At 35.0% G+C, this 20,365-nt stretch overlaps 3 protein-coding genes and 1 non-coding gene across 5 annotated transcripts; 2 read left to right on the top strand and 2 right to left on the bottom strand.

The window, feature by feature from the left end:
* Positions 1 to 3,060: 3,060 nt before the first annotated feature.
* Positions 3,061 to 7,593, top strand: LOC119080451 (decaprenyl-diphosphate synthase subunit 2-like). 2 transcript variants are annotated; one of them, XM_037188816.1, is made up of 4 exons: positions 3,061 to 3,387; positions 5,759 to 5,800; positions 6,431 to 6,760; positions 6,817 to 7,593. In XM_037188816.1, the coding sequence occupies exons 1-4, from the start codon at positions 3,086 to 3,088 to the stop codon at positions 7,487 to 7,489; spliced, it is 1,347 nt and encodes a 448-aa protein (XP_037044711.1). In that variant the 5' UTR covers positions 3,061 to 3,085; the 3' UTR covers positions 7,490 to 7,593. The 2 variants fall into 2 exon arrangements, with proteins under 2 accessions (XP_037044711.1, XP_037044712.1); XM_037188817.1 differs by lacking the exon at positions 5,759 to 5,800 and having other exon boundaries at positions 3,062 to 3,387; positions 6,817 to 7,592.
* Positions 7,594 to 9,320: 1,727 nt separating this feature from the next.
* Positions 9,321 to 11,434, bottom strand: LOC119080455 (zinc finger protein 426). The gene is made up of 2 exons (XM_037188823.1): positions 10,872 to 11,434; positions 9,321 to 10,186 (listed from the first exon to the last, which is right to left on the bottom strand). Exons 1-2 carry the CDS (start codon positions 11,419 to 11,421, stop codon positions 9,390 to 9,392), a joined length of 1,347 nt encoding a protein of 448 aa, XP_037044718.1. The 5' UTR covers positions 11,422 to 11,434; the 3' UTR covers positions 9,321 to 9,389.
* Positions 10,655 to 10,737, bottom strand: Trnas-cga. The gene has a single exon. It is a non-coding gene; the product is annotated as a tRNA-Ser (tRNA).
* Positions 11,435 to 15,663: 4,229 nt separating the features above from the next.
* LOC119080493 lies at positions 15,664 to 16,792 on the top strand. The gene is made up of 2 exons (XM_037188887.1): positions 15,664 to 16,165; positions 16,214 to 16,792. The coding sequence occupies exons 1-2, from the start codon at positions 15,716 to 15,718 to the stop codon at positions 16,706 to 16,708; spliced, it is 945 nt and encodes a 314-aa protein (XP_037044782.1). The 5' UTR covers positions 15,664 to 15,715; the 3' UTR covers positions 16,709 to 16,792.
* Positions 16,793 to 20,365: the final 3,573 nt, after the last annotated feature.

Below are 20,365 nucleotides of genomic sequence, written 5' to 3'. Positions count from 1 at the left end.
ATAATTTCTTCAGATATTCTCAACAATTAACAGCATTGAATTACAGATGTCAGAATTTTAGCTATAGTGGCTAGCTACCACAAACAGGTGCGTTTGCGAGAAACATGTCGAGCGATAAGTCTGTAATAGTTATTTGCATCACTTGGATTGAAACCACGAAATTACAGTATACGTGTATACGGAGAGAATAATTTTTGCATAAGTATGTATGTTTGTATGAATCAGAATCATACATACGTATGCAAAAATTATTCTCGTGGTATATGAATTCACACATATACTGTGATTGAGTGGTTTCAATCCTGTGATGCACACAATTTTACACTCGTCACACCATGTATACACAAACAACAAAACCAAATATAATACACACCGTTCAAGGTTGAACTTGAATGTATGGAAGAGGAATGAGAATAAAAACGAAACCGAAAATACGCATAAAACCGAACGAGTTGATCGGTCGATATGCATCACACTACTCGTTGATACGGAGAGTGAGATCCGCCTTCGTATCAAATTTCTCTCTTTGACGAATAACATAAACAAACTCCACCATTAAGCAAAACATCGCCTGGATCCCTAGACCTGTTTGCAAGGTCTGCTGAGAGAGAACCAAAAAAGTGTGGTTTCCGATAACGTTTGACGCGAGATATTCAGTGTTTTCATGGTTTGGCGAGTGTAAATATGTTTTTGTCAACACAAACATGTAGAACCACGAACTACAACCAGAAGTGAAGAATTGGCATGATTGTGTGGTATATGTTCTAGAATGACTAAATAAGGACAAGCATGAAATACGATTCGATGATAACACGAAATATGATGTTTAATAATAACCATAATAGGTATTTGTTCAACGAGAGAAGAAAACTTGGAAATTCCATTTTTAGGGTGTTGTTTCACAACGTTTTTCACAACAAAGGCTTTGGAAATTTCAGTAGTGTAGAAACTGACAATTTTCTCGCCTATGAAATAGTTATTTGTTACCCAAGGGAAGAAAAGTAGGAAATTTCATTTCGAGGGTGTTGTTCAAGGGCCAGAGCATAGCGAGGGCCACAAGTCACACGAGAAAATGAAATTTCCTACTTTTCTTCTCGAGGTCAACACATAATTTTTCACATTAAAGTTTCCGCACAGGTAAGAAAATAACCATTTTCTTGTCTGCGTGTGAAAAAGTATTTATATGTCTTTGTGTGGTGAGAATATCAGCTCGGAGAGGGAGTTTGGGTTTATCTTTGCATTGACATATGAAAATTACGAGTTGGATTATGATCCGCGCCTTCGGCTTCGGACGCAGGTGCATAATATTTATTACTTTCCGGCTTGTGAAATGGCAGCGACACGCGCTCGTGTCTCGTGCGAATGAAAGTGAATAAAATATTTTATTTCTCAATATTTTTTAATAAAATATTGAGGATACAAAGCGTTAATTTGCACAAAAAAGTATTGTCATTGGTTATGTAAGGTAAAACGTCGTGGTTCGACAGAACGTCCTTACCATTACGTTTTATATTTTACTTTCATCAAAAATCAGTTTTGCATGCAAAATAGATTAAGGAATTTGTTTATGTATTGTCTGTTGACACCAAGGTTCTGACAGAACAGGTTAAGACACCTCTGAGTTGATCACGAAGGCGGTGACACCAATATTTCTGTGTGGCGCCATCTACGTCTATGAAAATTTACATGACGACTTTAACTTACACTTGCGGAATTTTGAAAACCGAAACATTTTCTGTTTCGTGGTTTACTGGTTTTTTGCGAATTTTGCATGTATTTTTATATGGGGATATCGGAAACTCAAGTAAGACACAGAAACAGAAAATGTGTCGGTTTTCAAGATTCCGTGTGTGTAACAAAAATAAAAAAATTTAAATCATTAAATCATGTTGAATTTTCACACAATTTGTAATGAGTGCGTTTAACAAAGTTGGTGTCACCCGCCTTCGTGGGTGTCTTAATCTGTTCTTTCAGAACCTTGGTTGCAACACGTTATTGACAATTTCAAGATATTTTATTTGGAAGGTTACGCTGATAACTTGGTGAAAAAGGACTTCACCTAAAACAAATTTAAGACCTTGGACGATGTCAACACATAATTCTTTACAACAAAGGCCTGTAGTTTCAGCTGAGGACAGAAAATTTGTATAGTAAACTCAGCTGATTGTTTTAAATATACACTTAAAGTCCAAAACATGCATGCCAGATAACCTTTTTTGACATGTCGAACCACGATACTTTACCTTAGTGAAAGTTAATTTTGTGATATAACAAAACGCTTAATTTTGGCGTCAGTTGGGATCGGTACGAGAAGCATGTGCATAACGATGGTGGATCTTTCCAAAAAGATTTGAGGATTTCTTGTTAAACAATACCTTTGGTGAATATTGTTATTTTGTTTTGATGAATAAAATGAACTTTTAAAACTTGCTAGAAATATTTTTTTTTTTTTTTGAATCTGAGTTTAATTTACATTTTTTGTATAATGCCTTGAAAATGTGGTTTCTAAGATAATGATGAGAGATACTGATCTTACTTTTTGAGATTCTTTTTATTAGGAAAAGAAAATTTGGAATATTTTTTTTTTGTATTGGTTAAGGGCAAGTCAATGTGGTATGTGGCCTAAAATGATAATAATAATAAATATAAATGTATTTACTTTTCGTTATGTAATTGCAACGATTTAAAATTAGCATGTACAGGCAATGAGCCTTCAAAAAGAAATATAAATATATATAACGACAGTGTCGTTACGACACACTTTCGGGCAAATGAAAGTGAAATATATAAAACAATGTATTAAACCAGTGTATTTTAGTTCTTAATTAAACATTGAGGAGTAACTAAGTATTTTATTTCTTGATGTCAACTTATTAAAACTCCACAATTGTACCCGGACAATTATTGTGACAAACATAATATTGCACTCAGTGTATATGTGAAATAACAACAAAAGTTTCTATTTTTGAATTATGCTCCTTTTTGAAAGTTTTCTTCAGTTCTTCAGTGCCTACGTTCGGTGAAATCTCGACACGAAATCAAAATGTTGTTCAGCCGATTTTGTTTCTTAGACCAACGGTCGATCATGCGGGGTGTTGTGCAACGATGTTCATTACGAAATCTTTACAACAATTATCGACAAACTTGTGTAACAGGATTCGATCGGAGACGTTCACTAACAACGAAACCACACCATTGGGAAAAATTGGTGACGAAACCTGAGCAAAAACACGACTGGAACCGTGCGGTCAGCGAAGCTGAAAAGATTGTGGGCTATCCGACGCCTTTCCTAACTGTACGACAGTTACTTAGCGATGATTTTGCGAACGTTGCCTTACATTTGCGAAAATTGGTCGGAAGTAATGACCCACTGTTGAAGACTGCTAAGTAAGTGTTTTGTCGATTTTGAATTATTTTTGTAATCTTTGATGTTTAGTAATTCTTTAAATACATAGCACATTCATTCACTGCTCCAGCATACATTATTGTGTGATTTATGAAAACCAGGCAGGAACGCCTGATTTAACTAGGGAAGGGACCTGAATTATCTAGTAGCCTTATATTTTGCGAATAGATTGTGGATGCACAGGAATCTCAATGATTGACGCTGTCACGAGCTCAAAAGACCGAATTGCAGGCTGCGTCATCGTTCATAATTAGTGACAATTGCAATTTCTACACTTAATTAACTAATTCAATTTAAGTCAATGTTCATTTGAGTTTATTTTCATACAGTGTATCAGTAGTCCAGGCACTTGTGTAATTTCGTACGCCTTAAGTACTTTAAACTTTTTCGTTGTTCCATGCTGTTGCAACAAAAAGTTGTGGAGCAATATTTTTTCTCCGGAAAATAGAAAATTGCTTGCCTTCAGTTGAAAATCTTCAAAGTCGAATATCTCCGAAAATACAATATCTTTTCGAAAAATTTCTTCTATTCTATGACAAGCTAGCCGATATTTCATGGAAGAATTTTATTTTTAGAAATGGAATCGGTAATAGGGTTCTCCCGAAAATTGTCCCGGAAAATTCATCAACTTTGAAGCCATTTTCCCTGACCATTTTCAATTTATTTTTCATGTTCATGTCATGTTGATTAGGGTGGTCCAAAAAGAACTTTGTTCAACTTTTTTGGGTAACCACTGGAATTCTGAAAAAAAATTAGTGTATTTTCGGCAGGAATTTCATATGAGAAAAATTTTAGTGTACTTTAGTTTCGTAAAAGGGAGCATATAATTTTGATTTTTCTAATAATTCGCTCAACTTTGTAGTGACCGTTTACATCGGCTAAATCGGACAGATCGAATCATTTTTTTGTGATAGTAGCTGCAATTTTTAATACAATCAGAAAAGATAAAAAACAAAAATTTTGCAGATAAAAACGTAAAATTCTGTAGATAGGCGTCCCCATTTGTGTTTTTATTTATCCCCCTTTTTGGAAAATGACTATCTCCAATTTTAAATTATGTATCTTCTGTCGTAATCTGTTTTTTTAATAAATTTTTTAACTTTATTTTTAACTCCTTTTTTATCTTTATTTTTCCCCAAATTGATTCTTTTACCTCCGAAATTAAATTTTTTGTCTGCAATATTGTATTTTATTATCTCCGATTTTGCCCCCTTTCTAAAAAAATATCGGCTTTTTCGATTTTTTTATCTCTTTTTTCGTCTTCACTTTTGATTTTTATATCTCAAGGTTTATTATAATCCCTGGGAAAGTCATGTATGCCCTTATAAGGATTTTTTAAGTTTTTTCTGGATCAATAAAAGATACGTAGCTATGCGAATTTGCGATACTTGCAGTGTTTCTTGTCCATACATTTCAAGGATTATGAATAGTTCCATATTTGGGATGTTATTGCACCACAGTTTTGCACATTTAAATGAACCGTCAATTATAAATTTCTTATTTCTCCAACTTCTCTCATTTCTCCAAAACGAGTATATGTGTATCTTTGAAAGTATTTGTGTGGCTGTTTAAATGGAGCAACTTATCCAAAATAATGTCTAATCTTGATGTTCCTACTACTTCTTGGTTCTACACACTTGACATTTCTTATGTTTTTGGTCATTTTTTTGGCTAAAATTTTGACTTTTAACAAGTAAGTCACAAGATGTCAATTCCTAAAAATAAATTCAGGAAATTCTGAAAAATTTTCTAGTTCCTCCTGAGTTCGTATGAATGACTTTTCCGGCTGGAAAAAACCATTTTCCGACGAAAAAAAATTCAACAACTTTTCGTGGCAAAGGACATTGAACAAACAAAAATCTTGAAGAATTTAAGGCGCAAGGAGTCCCTTTTTATGACACAAGGACCTGGAATATAGTTTCCTTATTTTACTGCCTATTTGATTTTACTCTTAAATAGTTTAAAATACCTTTCCTTTTTACATCACTGTGTTTTTGTTGATGATGGTTATGATGACGACATACCCAATACATTATTTTGACGTTCGAAACGTGTTTTTATGCATAAGGCATAATTCTACGCTGCGCTGTAATAAAACGAAATGATAATAAATAGTCTTATTAAAAAAGACCTCTTTATAGCAGACATATAGATTTGTTTATTTATATTTCGTGCAGTATCTCCATTATAAGTTGATTTTTTTTATTTAAAAAAATATATTTTCTGTGCCACCATCAATCGAAACAACAAAAAAATATTTAAAAATAAAAATTACAAATTACATCCACACCACCATCCACCACATTTTATACTAAAATGTCACAATCTACAACCGTCAAACCGATGATACAGAAAAGCAGCCACAGAGATTGTGTCGATAAGCGATAACCAGAGGTAGGTGCTACATAATATGAAAATAATGAAGCTTGTATGGGGTAGGTAGTAAACCATAATACATTAGATGCTGTTAGCTACGTACTTCGGAAACAACTTTCAGAAAGTTACTTTCTCATACTAGAAAACTCACTCGTGTACTTTTGTGTAACTTACTTTGGCAACTGTTTTTCGACAAGTAAAGTTGCATATCTTGCAATTGTCGAAAGGACAGTTAACCGAAGTAATTTACTGAAGGTTGTTGCTCAGAAACACTCTTTAAATGTTACTTTTATCACTAAATTAATACCTCATGTAATGAATTACTTTCACAGCATCCAATGTAACCTACTATCTTTGAATGATGTCGTCCTTGTTTCATGTGGAGGAGGTATGAGAAAGAAATGCGAATTAATTCAAGTTCAACGTGTTATCGTGCTGGTTCACCTTGCCAATATTTTTCGCTAAACGTTCTGGTTATAGTGAATTGTCGTTAGAAGAATAAGAGCAAAAAATAATTTTAGCAAAATCATACAAAAGAATATTTGAATTTGTGGCTCCTGTTTTTTTTTTTTGATTTTCGCATTTCTTCCTGATGTTTCCCCATCCATTCTGCAACAGCACTAAGCCAGTTTCTCTAACACATTTTAGACAATTTCTCTATAATGGAAAAAACAATATGCTGGCATGGGGTCTGATCGTATTGTTGGTATCAAAGGCGGCCGGACCTTCTGCCCACATACCGGACACGGAGCAAAACAAAAGTGCTGGCGTTTTACACTCACAGCGTGCATTGGCCGAGGTCACCGAGATGATTCGCATATCGCATTTGGTCCATCAAGGATTGGTGAACTTACAACCATTGACACGGGCTGGCCATGATATGTCCATGCACAGTGACATGACGTTCGGAAATAAAATTGTTCTATTGAGCGGCGACTATTTGCTGGGCAAGTCTTGTGCTGAATTAGCTGGTTTGAGGTTTGTCTAATTATTCGAGCTCTGACAATTGCTTAAGACGATTTTTTTTCATCTAGAAATCAAGAATTAGTTGAATTAATATTGTCCGCCGTGCGTGACCTAGCTGAATCTGAATTTATCGGCGATCGTGACGAACAAAACAATCCGTTACCATCGAAGCCAATACCACACCAAGAGTCACCGCCGGAAGACGTTGAAGATGACAATTGGGTGTCGTCTGATGTGCTGAAACCAATGCACAAGGCCACTTGCATGGGCATACCCGAAAAGGAATGGGCATTGCGTCACATTTTAAGTGCTGGCAGTCTTCTCGGCAAAAGTTGTCAGGGTGCACTGAAACTGGCTGGCCACCCCGAAGCAATGCAGCGGAGTGGATATCTATTCGGAAAGCACTTGTCGTTGGCATGGCAAGCGTGTCTGGATTTGGAACCGTTCCAAAGTAATACACTGCCATTGAATGCTACATTTAGCTTGGTATCGGCTCCCGTTCTATTCCACTTGGACTATGATCCGTCATTGTACTCGGAAATACAGAAAGGTTACGTTTCCATCGAAAACGTCGACTACGAGAAAATTCACAGCGAAGTGGTCAAAGGTCCGGGATTAGAAAAAACGAAAAATCTTCAACGAAAACACAGTTCGGCCGCAATGAAAAAGCTAATTCTATCTCAACCCTCCGATGCCCGTACTGCCTTACAAAACATCATCTTTGCCATGCAGGACTTTTGAAATTGGTGCCGGATATGTGTGAGCAATGAAATGTTTTTAAATTCGAAAACAATTTAAATTCCGTCCAAGAATTTTGTTTTTATTGGGTAGTTCACATTCAAATAAAGGAACGAAATTTCTATCAATCGTTTAAATCGTTATTTAACTAGGTAAACATGCAATTCGACGTCATCGTAATTTTTATAGCAAAACCTCTGAGAATTTGTAGTACATAACCAACTTTGCAGAGTTAAGTTTAAAGGATTATTGTAATGAACGATTTCATTTTGGAAGGATGAAGGAGGGAAGGTAATTTTGGGTTTATCGCGTTCGACTTAGAATTCCGATATTTATCGATGATGTAATTTTCACATTTTAATTAAATTTAAAACGAGAAATGACATGGTATGGTAAGCCAAATGAAGTAAAAAAAACGATTGTTACTACCTTTAAAAGAAGGAGTACCACACTACCACATCGAAATATACTCGTCGTCTAAAAGGTTTTTTTAGCTTCTTAAGCTTCTTATCGACAATATACTTAAAGTGGTCACTTTCATTGAAGTCACGTTATTTACGAATTCATTGAAACAACGCACTTCAAGCAAAAGTAATCATAGTCGACAGCTGCTATATAGAGTACTATTTTGTATGAAATGGTTTTCACAGTGTTTTACAGTTCTGTAACGCACTGTCAAGTTTCAGTACCCTATTTAGAGTACTACTCATGCTTGAAGTGCGTTGATGGTACATTTTATCAAGAAACCTGATAACTCTGCTTTATATTATCAATGCAGATAGAAGAAACTGCAAAAGCAAATTAATTTTGCATTTGTCAGTCGATATACAAGTGTTTTAAAAAGAGTGCTAACGCAATGAATAACAGAAATTCAAGTAATGAGGAAAACAGCCAGGCCGACAACTGGCTTTCTGCGAAAAGAGAGTGGAAACTAGTGTCGATATTCGATCATGCTTTTCATTGCATTTGTAAGCACAAAATAATTAAGAATTGTGTTATACGCAATCGTAATACAGACAAACAATTAACTGTGGGGAATGTCTGTGTGAACTACTTCAAAGAAGCGGAGCTTTCGGTTCCGAAATCATGTCGTGTTTCGCTGAAGAAAGTGCATAGAGATCGTGATGTAAAAGCGAATAGAGCATTGATCGGAGTTGCTATCAGATTGACTATTTTAACACAGAAAGAAGGCGAATGGTACCTCAAAGCTAGAACAGACAGCAGATGCAGTAAAAGAGAAAAGAATTTAAAATTCAGACGTAAAATCAATTACTTGATTCGTTTCGGTTTCACCAACAACCGTCCCCATTGTAACTGTAATGAATTAGCTAAGCCTCGTCAGAACACAAAGACTGAGAAATTTTTCTATTCTTGCTACGATGGTAAGTTTGTCGATGGGAAGTGGTTCAGTAGTTGTGATTTTAGTCGTGATATCGATTTGTAACAAATAAAAGTGAAGAGAATGTGAAAATAAAACGAAATTACTGAAGGAAATAATTTTCGTTCCTAAATTGAATTGATAGTCTAGGTACCTCAATCTAACCGAATCCAAGCATTTTCGTTGATACAACATTTTCTTCGTGCGATTTTAAATCACAAATCACTCACCCAATTTCAAGAGTTTGGATACGGATAATATGGATAATATCGGTATTTAATCGTTACCTCTATATACGTTACCATTACTGTATCGACACATTCGCAGAGTGAGCCAATAAAAATGTAATTCATTTAGTAACTTACAACGTTAGAAGTCATTGAGGACTGAAAGTAGGTGCAAGGGCATTGAAATAATACTTCGCTTGGATTTGAAACAAAACATTTTTTCCTTCATTTTTTCGTTTTATTTAATAAATAATTTCTTTCGGAAAATATTTTGAAATCCAGGTCCAACCAATGCTACCTACTCCACTTCAATCATTTCATCATTTATTGACTGCTCGTCATCCGAACTTGACGACGACGTACCAGTTGTGTCACCACCGTAAATAGTTGCTTGAAACGCAGTATCCTCCGTCTTTCCGTCATTGTCGTCACTACATTTTCTGTGTCTGGCCTGAATGTGTCTCTGCAGATCTCTACGTCTCACCAGCACCTTACCACAGTCGGTACATTTGTACACTGTGTTTCCCTGGACGTGTAACCGTACGTGCTTGTTTAAATTGCTGGGATCACCAAAAGGTCGGTAACAAAATTTACATTTCAACGGCTTGAAGCCGGTATGAGTTCGAATGTGTATCTTGAGTCCATATTTTCGCGAATACAATTTGCCGCAGTAAATGCACAAGTGTCCCTGTTTCGATGTGCCCATGTTGCTGACAATTGTCTCCAAATGTGCAGCCGCTGTGATCGCCTGTTCACTCTCAACATTCAAAACCGATGGCAAAACGTTGAACATTGAAGACGATGTGCTACTGCTACTACATGTCGGCAAAGTGTCTATCGAATTGTATTGAAGATTCGCTCGAACCGGTTGAAAAGCTGACAATCGCTGATGAAACGTTTGATGGTAATGCATTAGGGTACATGGTGACGTGCTGCTTTCATAAGGTTGTTTAGCATTTCGGTGACGAAACGTATCCAAACGTAGCCACAATGAATGTTCGGATATTCGTTCACAGTTTGTGGCAATGTGAATCTTTAATGGATTAGGATTTTCGAACGTTTTCTCGCATACATGGCAGGTGTAGGTGTTTTTGCCTGGAAAAAATAGAAACAAAATTGTAGTAAAGATAGTCAAATGTTGAGTGATGTGTAATCCAAAATCATGCCAGAATAAATGCAGAAAATTATCGTTTATCATAGCCACCCTGAGAGGATCCAAATTAATCTTCTATTCGATTTTGGAAACTACTGTAACATAATTTGTTGCAATACTGAAGTGCAGTGTTATACCTTAAGTCTTTCATTCGTTGGCTTATCTCATAAATTTGCACTGCAACAACATACATAGAATGATAGAGTAGAACCTCAAACGGATTTTCTTGATTCCGTAATCAAGTCATAACAACGACAAGACCTTTCTCATTCGATGCACTTTAAATCTTTTACAATTGCATCTCTTAATGGCATTCAAAAAGTGTTTTCTCAATACGTGCGGTTTTTGTGAGAAGAGCCGTTATAAATTCCATCAAATTAAATTAAAAAAAAAAAATTAAAAAAAAAATGCGCAGCAGGAAGGATTCGAACCTTCGCTCCCATAGGGAATCTGATTTCGAGTCAGACGCCTTAGACCACTCGGCCACTACTGCATGTGCTATAGGCGGAAAAATAACAAAATTAAAGGAAATACACTTCAATATACACACACCAGAAATAACATTGTATATCGCACGGCGCATGCTTTAACATTTTCATTCATTTATTCTGTTCGTACAATATTTACCTCGTATATTTGCAGGCGTTAAAAACGGTATATGCATTGCCGCCAAAATTTCTTCGGAAAACCAAAGCATAACTTCTTCATTCACATTTACGTTTCGTATTGTTCGTACGCACAGTTCATTGTTAAATAACTCTAATATCACATTATTGCTGTGTGTGTCCGTTGAAAGTTTCAAATGCTTGATCCATGTGTGTTCCGGTGTTTTGTCAATGGTTTGTAAGTAACCGCCTCGTATTGATAAATAAAATTTTCTGAATCTATCACCCATTGAATATGAATCTAATGCACCGATTGACTTTGTTTTTGTATCTTTTGGTATACATTCGGATGCATAACATCCTCCTGTGGCACTGTCACTTATTTTCACTGAATCTAATACTGTCCGTTGAGGTTTATTGTTGACTTTTTGGTAAATTTTCTTCGATTTATTTTCCGTACACTCACTGCCGGTCCATATCGTCCAAAAATTGCGTTCAACATTATTCCCAACATTGTGGTTATTTGTTGACGATGGTCTAATATGATGATTTGTCGGTACGAATGGAAACATTTTGTTTTAGAACTTTTCGTTTCGAAATCAAATAAGAATCTGATCAGAATCCTCCCGTTCCATTGCTATTTATACGACAAATATCACCCAATGTTATCAGAACGAAACTGATTTTATTTTTGATATTGTATGGACCCCTCCCGAAATCATTTACAAATGAAAACATCCCGGGGTTAAAATATATGCATCGCAAATGGACAAGTGTTAAAAATCTCACGGATTTCTTGAATCGCAACCACTTGATCGAATTTGAAAAACCAAAAATGTTCGGTTCAAATTTTATATTACGCACACCATGTAATGTCCATAGAAAATGTATTGTGTACAATAGTTTCACCCTCAAATAAGGGATATAAATGTACTCTGAACGAAATACGAATATTATGAATGTAGGCAATGGCACCGGGTAGTTGCGTTGAGTAAAAGAATTTTTAGTTTAAATCTGTGACAACGGACGTAGACTTCATGTCCTTGAAAAATAGATCTTAGGAATGAAAGTGTAAAGCATGGTATGTCTTTCAAAGGACACAGGACATTTAGTAATGCGAAAAAAATACATCTACCAGTCCATGTTCTGGGACAATTTCCTTTCTAAAATGTTACATTTTCCATTGCATCAATCACAAAATTAATCTGTAATCCTGCACTGCAGTTTATACATTGCCTGTCTGTAATTAAAGCCAAGCAAAATTCCATGCGTAAAAAATGCATCCCTCTAAATTAATAGAACAATTTCAACTCTATAATCGAAAATAAATGGTTCTAATATCTGCCCGTGTTGTCGACATTAAATATAATAGCAAATATAACGAAAATTGAATTAGGGTGAGGAAGCGACTTTTGTAAAGGTTAATATCGCTTTTATATCGAAAGGGACGACCATAATATGGTGTACGTTGACATATTATATACATGGAAAATGCACATTTTGTGTGCATTACAGTTTTGCAGATTATAAGTGAATATATGTGTACGATCGTAAGCTGTATTTACATGTAATGTGGTTATTATTTAATTAAAAAAAACCTATGGAGGGTTCCAATATTGTTATTGAGTTCTTAATGCGGGTTCGGAATATCATTCATTCCGTGGGTGCAGCAAATTATTATTTTTCTGCGGGTTTTTGTACGTGCACTGCAGTAATGAATTTCAGTGGCTTCCTTAACCTGTTACAGACGGCGAGCATATGACCAAAATTATTATCTGGTCTATTACTTCCATCGATCAAAGTAAAAGAAATCGGTTGATTTCAAATCTTATACTTCAATTTTTGTAACATGCATTTTACTATATGAAGGACCATATTACCCAGAGCTTGTCATTATTTTTGTCGTCGTTACGAATAACAGATGAATGACAGGATAAGACAATTTTTAGTGTGGCAAGGGCGGGCGTAGCTTTGAGGTATATTGGAGAACGTTTGCTTGAGTTACATGCATGACATAAATCAATAAGGTGAGGATGTTTTGCACCTAACACAGCTCAATGTTAAGAAGCATTCCATTAACCGTGAAAAAGATTATACTATGCTACTGTTGAATGTATTCATCTACCATGCCAGCTTCATTTTGTAATTTGAATTGCGTAAAATCAAAAGCCCCCACACCTACTAACCCACTCATTTTTCCAAAACGCTTCCGAGCCAACATTAATAGTTATTTCGAAAAAAAAACTCGGACAAAATTGAATAATACGTAATCGGTTATACATACACCGAGGAACATGTGCTACAAGTCACACACTTCATTAAGGGTCCAATAATTCTGCATGTGCACCACACACAACGGGTAAAGTGTAAGTATATCGCGCTGTTGAGTACATTTGATAAATCACCCTGAATGCGCGCGCTAGTTAATTTCTATTGTTATGCAAACAATGAATGAATGCGTGATCTGAGTCACAATCTTATGATGATCTTTGAACATAAATCGTAACCAAATGAAATGTGATTTTGATTCGTTGAGGACATTTGCTCTTGCTTAAACTGTTACAGACGGTAAGCATATGACCAGTATTATTATCGGGTCTATTACCTTTTCTTTATTCAAATAGCTCTGCTTACTAGCAGGAGCCTATTACTTCTATCGATCAGATTATTTTTAATAGGTTGATTTCAAATCTTGTACTTCATTTTTTTTTAACATTCATTTTTTAAAAGACCATATTACCCGGAGATTGTCATTATTTTTGCCGTCGTTATCGATAACAGATAAGTAGTCGTATGAAACGTGTTGAAATATAAAACGAAATAAAAACAGAGAACTTGTGATGGCACCACATACTCCGCAATGATCAACAAATTAGTACATACAAACAAAATATACTTAAACGTTTCATTGTCTTCGAGATTTTGTGTATGATTCGTACAGCCCTACAAACATACTATAGCTGATGTAGATGCCCTTCTTGTCTGCTCTAAATATTCCTACTTTAACCTCTAACATCAGCTCACACCTGTTCTTCATTCAAACATAACACACAATACTGAATCTTTATTTAATAAATTTACTTGCAACGCGATTAGATTTATAAATGACACAGCTTGGTGACTGCATTGAATTCCACATGCGGTTTTCTCATACCAACCCTCATTTAAATGTGTATACCAACGAAGGAAACACCAAGAATTGTGCCATGGTTGTTGTTGTTTATTGTTAGGTCTGTTTCCACCAAGAAATAGCACGTGCTGATCGTGTGAACTCTCAGCTGATGAATTTGGTATTATTCGGAAGAGTGAAATGCGTGTACGTATAATAGTTTTACTTTGTGATATTAGCAAGTGCAACACAACGTATGGTGGACCACCATTACAGATTTGAATTTTTGGAATTTTACGGTGGGGTGATTGAGCTATTGTTGTTCAGAATCGTTTGCTATTTTAGGATTATGTTTAGTACATACATAAGTGCGTACAGGCAAAAAAAACGGTTCCAGCCTGTTTAAACAAAACGGGCACATAATAGCTTTCTGATGATTGAAAGTTTTTTTATTGCGAGAACCAGAACAAGTGTTTTGCGGAATTAGATTTAAATAAAATGTAATGTTCCGTTTATTATTAAAAAAAATTGAACTATTCATTCATTCGGTTCGGTACATTCAGGGTATTAATCAAATACAAAAAATAGATGGAAAGAAGTGGAGAAAGTTTTCTATGAATTTTTCAAGGATTTTTTTTTAAATTTTCAATGGATTTTTTTATAAATGCATAAAATTTCAAATTAATCCTTACACTGCTTTTAGAAACGTCTGGTCATCTGTTATCCATAAGGTTGATATAAATAACCGGTTTTGCTATGTAGCAATGTCCTCTCAATGAGAGGCTTTCATATAACAAAATTTATGTTAAAACAAATGAAGTATCAGATTTCGTATCATGAAACGCTTTTGTTAAACAAAAGAAGTAATAGATTTATAAGTCTGTCATTCACCAAGGGGCGCATATGGGCGCATTACCTCCCTAGTAAATCACATTCGCGCGGTGTTCGAATGTCACAATTACTTAACTAGAAGAATTATTCAAAAATTACACTTCAAGCCTGCAAAAACGATTATGTATCTCGGTATAAAAATGAAAAGTCGTTTTCGTGTGCCTATTTACCTCGGCTTAGCCTCGAATTCACACGAAAACTTTAATTTTTAACCTATTATACCTTGTTATGTGAATAAATAACTAATGCAACAATATTTTGAAAATATTGAGACTGCTGGAAGAAGTAATATAGTCGAAAGGACAGCAGTCGGATGTAGTAAGAAGGTAGCCGTCTTATAAATGTACCATGTACCATTCTCTTCCATGTTAAATCAGATGTAATGTTCTGTGAGCATTTTTATTCTTTTTTGTAGGAAACATTCTGGTACACTCTATGAGGGTGTTCACTTTCAATGGTACGATGTTGTGATTGTTTTTATTCGTTCAGAAAAAAATTCAACGCGATGGATCGACTAAATCTTTTTTTTTTTTCAAGAAAAAGTTTTCCTAGATTTTGGGGATTCGAATGGATTTAGTAGTTCGAATACAATTTCTGCGTATCCAAGCTATTTTTCGTTGTGAGTTTTGAGTCACTCACTGCAATTCTATGTCACTAAAAACATAATCAGTGCGATCGCTGGTATTTCATATCGTGGGAATGTACAACCTGTCACCGAAAATTGTAATTGGCTGATAAGACTTTCGATAATTTTAATTATTTTTTTTGCTATAAATTGAAGTCTTACTGTTACACTGCAACCACTCGAACTCGATACTCATACAAGTCAGTCGAACGGTGAAGGTTTAACTCTACATTTTGCAAAAATGAGAACACGCTCCACTTTTATCGTTTCAATACTAATGGAAGTAACTTCGATTCTAACGCAATATCCGACCTGCAGGAAATTCGACTTTAGCGATCCTTTAACTTTAAACCAATTCGGCTCAATTCCGAGCGAAGGTTGTGGCCCGAATTTTAGTAGAATGGCTAGTAGATCTTACAGTGGCTCATCGATAATTCCATTGCGCTCATCGTCTCGATATTTTTTGTCAACCGTTGGCCAACCATTTTGTTTGAAGAGCCTAACGACAACTGAGGCAACTACTACTTCTATATTCAAAATTGCCTACTTTCTCCAAGGATCAACTGGATTGGGAAATTTATTTTTTATTGAAGTTCATGGTGATAATGGTGATTGGCATTTGGTCGCAACCATTCCTTTTGTTGCCAACCGATGGACTGTATACGAAGGCCAATTTCTTCATTCTGGAAGAGTAAGTAAAACTTTTTGGGAAGCAAATAAAATGGAAAATTTGTTGCAGGTACGTTTACTAGGAGCAACTGATACAAGAAATACTTTGGCTATAGAGTACCTTCACATTTATGACCCCCAAGTGACTGACGAGAATTGTGCGCCGACTGTCACAACTACAACAACAACAACTACAACAACAGCACCTCCAAAACTATGTAAGTGGGAACCTGGTCAGGAAATAGCAATTGGCACTCGCTGTGTTGTGCAGCATGGTTTCTTTGTATTTCAATTGGACGGAAACGCAGTTATCTACGATGTAAACAACGTTCCCATTTGGAACACAAGAACAGCTGGCATTGGACACACTTTTTTGTTCGAAACTAACGGAAATTTGGTCATGTACTCCAGTACTGGAACAGATGTGTGGAACAGTGCAACCTCGAACATGAGTGCAAGCTTGCTAGTGTTTCAAGAAGATCGAAATTTAGTTATTTATAACACAGCCAACACATCTGCAGTTGCATTGTGGAATACTAGAACCTTTGTTCCGGGATCGAAATGAAACCATTTTCAAGGAGGGTCCATGGAAATATTTTAATGAAAGTAAACTTGTGGAGAGGTTTTTCAAAAATGTGAAGTTCTAGAGAAAAATTTGTTTTTAAATCTTTTCGCTGTTTCGGACTTTCGTCTGGTTTCAACTTTATCTTGTATCTTGTACCTAGAGAAGAAAATCCCGCAATGTTATTAAGTATATGGCGTCGAAAGCTAAAAACCATGAACAGTTTCTGTACAAAAATTTATTTTTTGTTCTTACACATGTGAGCCTAATTTTTCGGAACGTTGGTACCTACCAGACGGTGTACTGTACATGGGATCGGTTATTCGTATATAGATTTTCGAATGCTATGCCATTTTACTTACTTAGTGGGACAATCGATTCCCATACGACTTTTAATTGCTAAAGAGAGTGCATTTTGTCAGGCGCGCTGACTTCTAGGTGGTGTTGGGTGCTAGAGCACCCAACAACCAAAATTGTTTGTTCCACAGCACCCAACGCTCGAAACAAAAGTTCATAGAAATCTGAACTTGAGCATCCAACACTCAATACGAAAGTCGGCGCGCCTGCATTTTGTGCAGTGAATATTGGTTTCCCTTTATTTTCTACGCTTTCTATCCAATAATAGACAGCTCTTAAATGACTACATCCAACTGCAAATGGAAATAGTATGTTACATACGTGGTCAAGTAAGTGAGTCATTATAGAACGAGTTTGAATGTGTGTGAGTAGGTATACATGCGAGTGTAAATGTTTGTGATACTAGTGAAGCGATGCAGAGTCGTTTTTTAGCGTACGTGCTCTCTGAAGTCTGAATGTACCTTTGGAAGGACGGTCCAAGCTCTTGACTGTGAATTAATAAATGTTACCACTCAAAAATATACATCCCGGCTGATTGTCACTGTCATTTGGCCTAAAGTCCACTGTTGCAATTCGCCAGAGTCAGTATGAATAATATTACCAATAGTTGCATCAGTTGTACATACTAATTGGCTGACCGATTACTAGACGACCATAAAAATCTGTACCGGCAGGGTCTAAGCCACTAATTCTGTTCAACAATAAGTGTTGGATTGCGCCTAATTTTTTTGATAAAACTTTTATTCGTTTACCCACAATGCCGGATAAGTGTGCACCTAGTGAATGTAACACCAGATGCCAGTTATTTATAGCCTCCAACTCCTTAACCTACCGCGATCGAAGAAAAACGAAATGTGATAAAAGGAAAAGTGATGAAGTAATGAAATGATTTCTTTTCGCTGTCGCTGCACATATACAACTTAACTTGCGAATAATCAGCAGTTAATTAAACTCTAAAAAAAAGTCGTAAGAGTACGAACAACTTGCCATTCATGATCCAATTGACCACATTGATCGCAATGGTGTCAATCAATTACAAGTTAAATAATAAAACAAAAAGCTAATCAAAAAATAATAATTTTTTTAAGGTTTTGTTTTACATATTGACTTGATTTTTATGTAACACTGACCTACAGTTACATTATAATATAATCGTACGTAAAATATCACATATCTATCGGTTTTCGATGCAGGTAATAACGGCTATAGAAGTGTTATTCAAAGGTAATGGCCGTGTAACCGATCATATTTCAAATTATATTAAGATTGATGAGGTTTTTTTTCGCTGTACGTTCTGCTTTATTTGTATAGCTAAATTTTGGAGATAATTTAAAGAAAAAAAATTTAATGACAGATCCATACAATTAGATTGATTTTTATTAATTCATAGATCGTGATAAATGATCGCCGAGACGATGACGCATTGAACAGTGTGTGTACACACAAACTCTGCCATCATTTTTTTCTTCCTCTTGTATCATGCATGAAAACGTAATAATTTGCAAGAAATTAAAAGATCACAAAATGGCACGAATAATTTTAGTTTTCCTTTTGTGAATGAAGTCTCGGATTTTTTGTTGTTTTATTTTGCACAAAATTAATATTTAATAAACAATGCACCATCGATCATCGATCGAAAAAGCTACAAATGAAAAACTTTAATTCGAATTCTTGCACCGTACAGATTATCCAACGAAATATTATTATTATATTAACGATCTTACCTTATGTACTTTTTGGACTGGTCTGGTCATGATTTTTAAAATGGTGTAATCGTTGGTGATTATAACACTAAAATTGTTCCATAGGTTTCGGTGTGTAAAAGAAGTTTATATAATCGCGGAATAGCTGTTCGTTTTCGAACAATCTGAATCAAAAAACATCAACAACTTACTGGCAATAAAGTGTTAAGATATAATACAGTTTGGGATGGACACGATTCTACGGTGTTTTTTTTTCTCTTTATAATTTATTTTAATAATTTCATATCCAAAATCTACATTACTTTCATCAATTCTGCTTTAATTAAACGTGTTTTTGGCGTGCTTCATCGCCAGGTTGATTTTTGTTTCATATATTTTCATAGAAATACGAATTGCTTTTATTTGTAATTCGAATGTTCGCCTCTATTGGAATTAGGTAATTCGGATCGGCAATGATTGTTTCAATAAAATCATCGCAACAAAATGTGTTACACAATTTCATTAGATTTTCTCTTATACGACCTTCACATAAATTCTTATCTGCTAGAAATGTGAAATGCTATACATGAAATTTTGAGTGAACTTATTGCAACTTTAATTTGCTAAAAAGGGAATAAAGGATTGATTCCAATTGACTGAATTACTATTTGATTCACCATCAGTTTCGATGATGTATTTATGACATGATTGATGTACTTCTAGTACGTCCATATTTTCCAACTGTCACCGTTTAATGCAAAATCTGTTACTTCACTAGATTAAACATTTATTTATTTTTTAACTAAAAGCACAGTACTAATCGCTTGTTTTTGTAGTCGTTGTCGATAATAGATGACTACCTAAAAGTATCATTATTTTCGCAATTTTCAAATTGCTGAGCAATAACAATTATTTGCTTAACCTGTTACAGACGGCAAGCATATGACCAGTATTATTATCGGGTCTATTACTTCCATCGATCAAAGTATTTATCTCCTGTAATGTCATAATATTCACAATTTGAGTGTCACTTTTAGAATTAAAATGGGCTAGATTTAAACACGTCATTCACAGGACGTTACGTTTATTAACTGAAAATTTCGACAATTAGTCGGGAAACAGACAAAATTTTTATAATTTATTTACATTCTTTACACAAAATAGAACAATTCTCCGTTTACAGATTTTTTTTACGATAATTCAAATATATTTAAAAAGCATTTTAATAATTTCGTGCGACTTTCTTCTCAATATTTTTCAATATTCAAAAAGACTGTCAGGAGACTGTCAGGAGGCTGTAAGTTTTTTAGAACAGTTTAGAACTTTCATTTACTAACACACACAAACAATAACAAAGGCACATCGGAGCCGTGTTATAACATTGCCGATTGTTGTATAAATTTGATGTGAGTTTTGTGGATTTTCATTTCAACTTTAAAAATATAAAATTGTGTTTTTTACATATGTTGTAGAAGAATTATTTTCTTAAAATAAGCCTTTTTGTCAAAATAAATTATAAAAAGTCGCTGTTTCCCGACTAATTGGTCATTTGCGCACGGCTAACTTAGATACTTTCTCATTTATTCATTGCGAACTTCGATAATTTCACATTTATTTACTG

The sequence above is a fragment of the Bradysia coprophila genome, unplaced genomic scaffold, assembly GCF_014529535.1.
Source record: "Bradysia coprophila strain Holo2 unplaced genomic scaffold, BU_Bcop_v1 contig_350, whole genome shotgun sequence".
In the NCBI taxonomy this organism is placed as follows: domain Eukaryota; kingdom Metazoa; phylum Arthropoda; class Insecta; order Diptera; family Sciaridae; genus Bradysia; species Bradysia coprophila.
This window is presented reverse-complemented; position numbering and strand designations above follow the sequence as displayed.

Excerpts from the sequence above, each read along its gene's own strand:
- LOC119080451 (XM_037188816.1), top strand. The coding sequence starts at position 3,086 with ATGCGGGGTGTTGTGCAACGATGTTCATTACGAAATCTTTACAACAAT. Across the intron at positions 3,388-5,758 it reads CCACTGTTGAAGACTGCTAA|AAAAGCAGCCACAGAGATTG; the intron begins GTAAGTGTTTTG and ends CCGATGATACAG. Across the intron at positions 6,761-6,816 it reads GCTGAATTAGCTGGTTTGAG|AAATCAAGAATTAGTTGAAT; the intron begins GTTTGTCTAATT and ends TTTTTCATCTAG.
- LOC119080455 (XM_037188823.1), bottom strand. The coding sequence starts at position 11,421 with ATGTTTCCATTCGTACCGACAAATCATCATATTAGACCATCGTCAACA. Across the intron at positions 10,187-10,871 it reads AACGCCTGCAAATATACGAG|GCAAAAACACCTACACCTGC; the intron begins GTAAATATTGTA and ends TATTTTTTCCAG.
- LOC119080493 (XM_037188887.1), top strand. The coding sequence starts at position 15,716 with ATGAGAACACGCTCCACTTTTATCGTTTCAATACTAATGGAAGTAACT. Across the intron at positions 16,166-16,213 it reads AATTTCTTCATTCTGGAAGA|GTACGTTTACTAGGAGCAAC; the intron begins GTAAGTAAAACT and ends AATTTGTTGCAG.